The 7,163-nt window shown below is 45.1% G+C and overlaps 1 protein-coding gene across 5 annotated transcripts in view; it reads right to left on the reverse strand.

The window, feature by feature from the left end:
- Window positions 1–6,095, reverse strand: part of LOC115650573 (SITS-binding protein-like) — a 76,615-nt gene extending 70,520 nt beyond the window's left edge. For 2 of the 5 annotated variants that reach the window (XM_030560740.1, XM_030560736.1), the window contains exon 1: window positions 611–1,832. In XM_030560740.1, coding sequence (XP_030416600.1) covers window positions 611–1,075 — 465 coding nt within the window. In that variant the 5' untranslated portion in view covers window positions 1,076–1,832. Of the gene's footprint in view, window positions 1–610; window positions 1,833–4,944; window positions 5,022–5,893 lie in introns of those variants that run through there. The other 3 variants (XM_030560738.1, XM_030560739.1, XM_030560737.1) reach the window with 3 other exon arrangements.
- Between the last annotated feature and the right edge of the window lie 1,068 nt (window positions 6,096–7,163).

A 7,163-nucleotide genomic window follows, 5' to 3' on the forward strand; every position in this document is an offset into this window, starting at 1 on the left:
TTTTTAGTTACTAACAGAGGAAAGAGAGGGTGCTGCTGTTCTCCCACTGAGGCCATTGGAATAAATCTATTGTAACTGTGTCTAGGAATAACCTTTTCTAGCCTTTTGGTTTTAAACACCATTGTTATTTTGTGTGGGTTGGTGTATATATGTATTCAGTCTCTATCTAAATGTGGCTCTAGTTAACACCACACCACTATGAGGAGGTAGCTACAGTTGACTGGTTGAGTATTAGTAGTGTATTTTTAAAGGTGACAGTAGCAGCCAGAGTGCTTTGGAGCACCTATCTGTCTAGGATTTTGTATGATCACCCCATCATTGTGTGGTCCAGGTGCCCTCCACAAAAAGTAAGCATACACAAGATCTCCCTCTCTCTTCCAGCCGTGTCAGCAGGACAAGCTTAATGTTATTTTATTGGATTTTATTTTATTTATTTTTAATTATAATAAATATATAAGGCTAGTTCCTCCACTGATGTAAATTGGTGTGGCTCCATTGACTTCACTGAAGCTATGCTGATTTATACCAGCTGAGGATCTGGCCCAGAAAGCACCAAAATGCATTAATAAAACACCACATTTGTTTTATAACTAAACCAAATCCCCATTACCTTTAGTGTAATCTTGCAGTGCAGAGGAGTCCAGTTTATCCTGTAGCATTCTGTGCCGGTGGAAGGACCAGGTTGGAGGGAGATCTCCAGATCCGCCATTGCATCCCAGGTATAGCAGAACTCCGTCTTGTTCAGCCAGCACAAGTTCTTCACAAAGGGCTGCTCCATGTCTGGGAAGTTGCCCACATTGATCTCCACCAGGGTCTTCTCCTCTCTCAGGGTCTGCAGGACAAGGGAGTGAGACCTTCGCTCCCAGATGAGACCACTGATGCTCCCTCTCAAGATCCAGTTCTTGTTTGGCTGGTCCACCACTTGCCAGTAGATAATCCCAATGGTCATCACGAAGAAGACAGCCACCCCGAGACAGGCAATAGCTCCCTTCCAAGTCTCATTCATCTCCTTGAGCCCAGAGTCCCATGTCACCTCTGGGATTGGACTCTGGTTTCTGGGACGTGCATGGGGCATTTTATACAAAATTATTAAAGCAATCTCGCAAGGAAATGCTTCTGCTTCAGGACACGGAGCTCTCTCTTTCGGAACCTGCTGGGAAGCTCTCTTTAACTTAGGTTAGTTCCCCCTCCTCTCCAAAAATAACTTCACAACTTCCCCCTCCCAGAAATAAAAACAAGTAAAACCACTTCTCAAAGCTTTCTCCACCACTCAGCACATGTTGCTGAAGGGGAAGTTATTCTAGTCAGCAGCGCACTAGCTGTAGAAAGGGAGAGTGCCTGCAAAATAGAGCTGTAAACGTGTAGTGTCAGATCCATCCCCCCTGCCAGATTTGTCCCAGGTGCTTGAGCAGTGACGTTTCTCTGGCATGCCAGACTGTGCCTAATCAGGAACACTGTCTGTGGCCCTATAGAGACAAACATGCACTGAAAAGCTTGGATCCTGTATAACCATTAGATTGGGAGTAAAGGAGGGGGGAGTGGGCAGCAGCGGCTGGATAGGGAAAATGCAGCGTTCAAGTCTCCACGCAGCTTTGGGTTCAGGCTTGTAATGCAGCGTTAAGGGCACACGTGGTGCAGAGAAGATCACAGTGGATATTTGCTGATTATAAAGAGAAGAGTGTGAATGGGATTCCCCAAAAGTGCAAGTCACTCAGGTCAAAGTATAACAAGTTCTTTAGCCCTTCCTCTGCCAAATATAAGAGTTTGATGGATCTACCTGATGCGTAGTAAAAACTGGAAGCTGTCTATAAAGCATAATTTCATTCAAAACCTCATCTGGTGTAGATCAGTGTAATTTCCTTGATGCCCATGGAGATATGCTGATTTACACCAGCAGAGGATCAGCTCTCGTTGCTCGGCACTTGGTTGGGTTTCCTGCATGTAAAATAAGTGTTTGTTTCCAAGTAAAAACATTGGTTGGCTTTTTTCCTTCTCTCAAAGAGAAACACTGATACTAGCACATCTGCTCAGGTTTAGGTGAAGTCTCCATGCTAGTCACACGTCCCTGTAACAGTTACCACTGGCATTAACGTATGCTGACCCATGTCATGCAGGGCTATTAATCTTCAGAAGTCTGACCCAGCTCAGATGACTGGATCCAGGAAATAAATCTCAATCTTTTTGTGCACTCACTGTGTCATACTTCCTATTCAACAGGGGCATGCCTAGGCCTATAATGTTATTAATATTTATTTTGCAGAGTGTGAGAGGAGAATCGGGCCTCCTTTGAACTAAGAGGCTATATATGAGGGTGATGTTATGAGTATTTGTTCTTCGCAGGGCCTTTCAATTTCTGCATGGTGGCATTGCCACGAAAAGAGAAGATGCCATCTCCCTGACTCAGAAAGAGGCATAAACACAAACACAGAGATAACTGGGTTTAGTCAGGTACCTGTGGTCCCCAACTCCACTAAAGGAATGGGTAGTCTCCCCCTAGATCTCCACTTGCAGCATTCAAAGGCCCGATTCTCCTCTCACACTAGTTTCCACAGAGAGCATGATTCATTTCATCTCACTAAAGGCAGGTAAAAATTAACTGGTGTATTTCCCAGTGTTACCTTTTCATGTAACCAGCTGTCGCAAATGCACGGATGTCATGTGACTGCAAACGGGATGGTTTTGATTCTTAGTACGGTTCCAGGAAGAGCTCCAGGTGCTGGCTTTATCCTATCAATTCCCACATAGTTTGGGAGCCAGTTACCTACAGGACCACCTGTCTCCCACACCATGCTGCCACTGTGGAGACCGGCATGTTTGAGGGCAATCGATACAAACAGATGCAAGTGGATATGAGGGCATTTTCTTTGACAGAATCTCTTGAATTTACTCCCCTGCTCAGTCCACCAGAGACTGGATTCACTCGCTTCTAGGCAGGCTGCTAAGCCTCTTTTCTCCTAGGCATTTAGGCCCAGATCCAGCAAAGCATTTAAGTGGGAACTTAATTTTAAGCATGTGACTAGTCCCACTGACTTCAGGTGGATTACTGATGTGCTTAACTTTAAGTGCTTTCCTGGATCAGGGCCATAGTGTGGCTTGGGGGCTCCAAAGGGGTGAGGCTGGAGATGGGTGAATTATATGAAGTTTCTCACTATAGGATGCAGTTGGAGAGAATGCCTTTAATCTTTTTTGTGAGAGTCTATTTGAAAAAATGACCTCTGGAAATTTGATGAATCAGCATATCATAGTGAAATTTTATTTTTTAGCTTTTCTAATGGAGTGCTTTACACTTTGAGCAGTGGATAGAGTGCTGGAGATGTGCCAGAGATGACAAAATAAAATCAAATAAGTGTCTGATGACTTCACTACTTTATGAGTAATACCTCTCTCCAAACTCGGGCTACGTCTTCACTGCAAAGACTGTGTTTACATTGAGATATCTAACACAGTCTAAAATCCAGGCAGAGACAAGGAATTGTATTTTTCACCTCGTTGTAGCTAGTCAAGGTCAACCTTATAGCTTCCACCTATGGATGATTTTGGTTATCTACATAAAACTCCTTGTGATTTGTCTCCTCTAGGATTTGACATCAAATTAGTGATCTCAGTGCAAACACACACCTTTTATGTGCAGTGAAGCCAAAGCCTCATACTCAAAGCTTTCATACATCCCTCACATCCTGTATCTGTGTTCTGTACTCTGTAGGCCAGATCCTTGAAAGGCGCAAACTAGTATAGCTCCACTGGTTGCAATGTAACTAATCCAATGTATACCTGCTGAGGATCTGGCCCAATAAATCACTCTTTTCATTTTAACCTAGATTTTTGAGCTCTTTGGGACAAGGACTGTGGTTGTTACATGGTTTATGATGTGCCTGGAATATATTTGGTTGGTTCAAATATTATTGTTTTGGTCAAGCCATTTCCTATCAGTTTGATTTAAATAATAAATTCCCAGCTCTGATATAGTGCTTTTCATCTGTCGATCTCAACACATTTTACAAGTAAGTGGCTGATTTTGTTAGCCACATGGCCACCAGTGAGCAAATCACAGCTTTCATAGCACATGATAGTGTGCTAGTGTCTGTATTCAACAGCCCTTTATAGAGGTTCAGAATAATCCTTTGAAAGGAGCAAAACTCCTTTGAAATACTCAACATGCAGCCATGGAAGTTAGCTGGGAATTTTTTTTAAAAAAGTGCATGGAGACTGAACAGTGTATATTCACACTGTGCACTCTTTGGATTGGATATATGCCTAGATGCCGACTACATGGATGCTCTGGGGCTGGAGTACCCATGGGGAAAAATTAGCGGGTGCTCTGCACCCACCAGCAGCCAAGCTCACACTCCTTGCCTCCTTCTCCTCCCTCCCCCAGCGTGCTGCGTCCCTACTTCTCCTCCACCCTCACAATGCTTCCCGCCCTCCCGCTGCCTAACAGCTGTTTGGTGGCGCTTAGGACTTTCCACTCAGGGAAGGAGGCAGAGAAGAGGCAGGGCAGGGGTGGGGGACTTGGAGGAAGGGAGTGGAATGGGGACAGGAAGGGAGCAGGGCTGGGGTGGGAAAAGGCGGGGTGTAGTGAGGACTTTGGGGAAGGGGTGGAATAGGGGTTGGGCCAGAGGCAGGGCAGGGATGGGGCCAGAGGCAGGGGTGGAGGTCGAGTACCCACCATGCAGAGGGAAAGTCGGTGCCTATGGATACATGTTATGTGGTATGTTTCTGTGCCTTGATTAGCTAAGTGCAACTCTTGGAATCAGGTGTTTAGTTCAAATACTAGAGACACAAGCTGGGTGAGCTGACCTAAAGAAGAGCTCTGGGTAGGTCGAAAGCTTGTCTTTCTCTCACCAACAGAAGTTGGTCTAATAAAAGATCTTACCTCCCCCACCTTACAGCTAATATCCTTGAACTGACACAGCTACCACAACACTGCATAGTGCAAATACTCACAGTTACAGATTTGATATGTGCTGGCTGCAAATGTCCTGTAACATTTGTTTAAAAATTCACGGTCCAGACGAACAAACCTGTAGGTATGCACACAAGGTGCACAAATGCTGTCAAAGCAAGTTCATTTTGAAATCCAAACGCATATTTACAGAAACATTTCTTGACACATTCACGCAGCTCTAATCAAGAGAAAAGGGAAAACTAATGAAAATGTGCGGAGATGCAGAGAAACAGTTATAATTGCATATTGACATCTAAGCGCAGGCTCTGATCCTGCAATCTGCAGTCCTGAGGCAGAATGCCATGCTGACATCAAGCCCTACTGACATCAATGGATGATTGTGCAATGGTCTGCCCATGTGCCCTAAGGGATGAGAATCACATTCAGTGTGCTAATGAAGACTTCACTCCGGGGTACAAAGCCCCAGAGAGATGATAAAACAAAGGCTCTCTGTTCATGGAGGAGGCAATAGCAATGGAAGGTCATCTGGCCAGGACATGGAGCGCAAGCTAATTTTTTTTTTTATTTGTTGTCAATTCGACACCAAATAAACCTTATTTTGTTTACAGTAGCTGGAACAATAATGTGGGGACAGGGATTGCTGGACACAGCTACAGGAAGGAAACTGGCCTCAGACCGTAATGAAGGCTGAGTCAATGAAAAAGTAACCTCAGATCCAGAGGGGAGAGATAGAGATAAGCATCCAATCAAAAGCAAAGGACCCATGAGGGCCAGCCCACGAGAGGAAAAAGAGCTAGTATAAGTCAGTGTGGGCACAGGGAGAACTTGGTGGTTGCAGGGCCTAGTACCAACTGGCAACCTTAACCAAAAAATAACTGAAACCAACATTTTTTATGTAGTAACATATCCCAAATAAACCACTCCCTCCCTCTCCAGAAATGATAGCCACCCCTACCCCACAAACACTGAATTAAAAAGGAAACTCACAGCTTTGAGCTTGGCTCTGAAGGATATTGCAGAATGGCATGTATGAAGGTAGAGACGATTCCATAGTCACAGACTTCTGATGGAAGAGGCCTTACCAAGTTATGCCATCAGGTGGTCAGCAGTTCCATCCTGCAGATTTTAGTAGCCACAGCAGAAGACAGAGCAGCACACAATCCTTCAGGCAGAGCAGTCCGGTGTTATCCAAGGCTTCATAACACTACCAGTGATATCTTGAAATGCACTTGCTGAGCAACAGGCAGCAACTGCAGCTGTCAGAGCCAATGTGTCAGCGATGCTTGTGGGTGGATGCCCTTGAACAATCATGCTGCTGGGCTTTACAAGAGCCGGGAATGGTTTTCAATGACAGTCCTTAAATGAAATACCTTACAGCCATCCAGCATAAAAGTCATGTAGCTACTGATCTACTGCAGGAGGGTCTGTGAGAAAAGGAGGGTGCCACATAACGGTGTGGAGCATTGTTGGGTCCATGCTGGCTGACAGCAATTCGAAAATGGCATGAGCCAGCCCAGAAAGGAATTATGGGGCAGAGACAGCAGAAACATGGGATTTTAAAATTAAACAATGGAACTCACCTGGCTTCCCACAATTCATAGTGAAAACAATCCCAGGATGCATGCTGTTCAGCAGTGATGCAAAGGACCATGGGATACCCCCAGAGAATGCTACGCCCCCAGAGAATCCCGCCATGTGCTCACACAATGCGAACTGAAAACGGAACAGGCATTCTGCGTGCACTCTATTGGTGTGACTCCACACCAGCTGTTACCTGACGCACATCAAATAGCTTCATATTAAACCCCTTGTGTAGACTCACCCTTAGAGAAAAGGATACAAATTTGCAAATAGTTTCAAGATAATTAAGTGCCATTTTTGGCCATTGACAAAACCTGAGCTGCTAGACTGATCTTCCAGCCAGATATGACCAGTCAGTTTGGGAAAAATCCCAACAGCAGATAGACAAGGCCCAGAACAAGCAAGATCCTCCAGACTCACCCTTGTTCAGCCAGCACTAGGCTACCACCTGCTCACTGCCTATCCAGACAGGGCACTGATTTTGAGGGTGGTAGCTGCTATTGCTGGTTGGTGCCTACCAGTAGAATGTTCCAATCTTGTAGGGGGCCTGACATTTGACTGTCTTAGCCCAGAAGGGATTGCTGTGCTAGCCATGGAGAGGGAACACTATTTCCCTCAGAATATAGCCAGTAGCATAGCATCCATTTGAAATGGCCTGCAGTTGCATTCAGACCTG

This window comes from Gopherus evgoodei, chromosome 4 (assembly GCF_007399415.2).
Source record: "Gopherus evgoodei ecotype Sinaloan lineage chromosome 4, rGopEvg1_v1.p, whole genome shotgun sequence".
NCBI classification, from domain to species: Eukaryota; Metazoa; Chordata; order Testudines; family Testudinidae; genus Gopherus; species Gopherus evgoodei.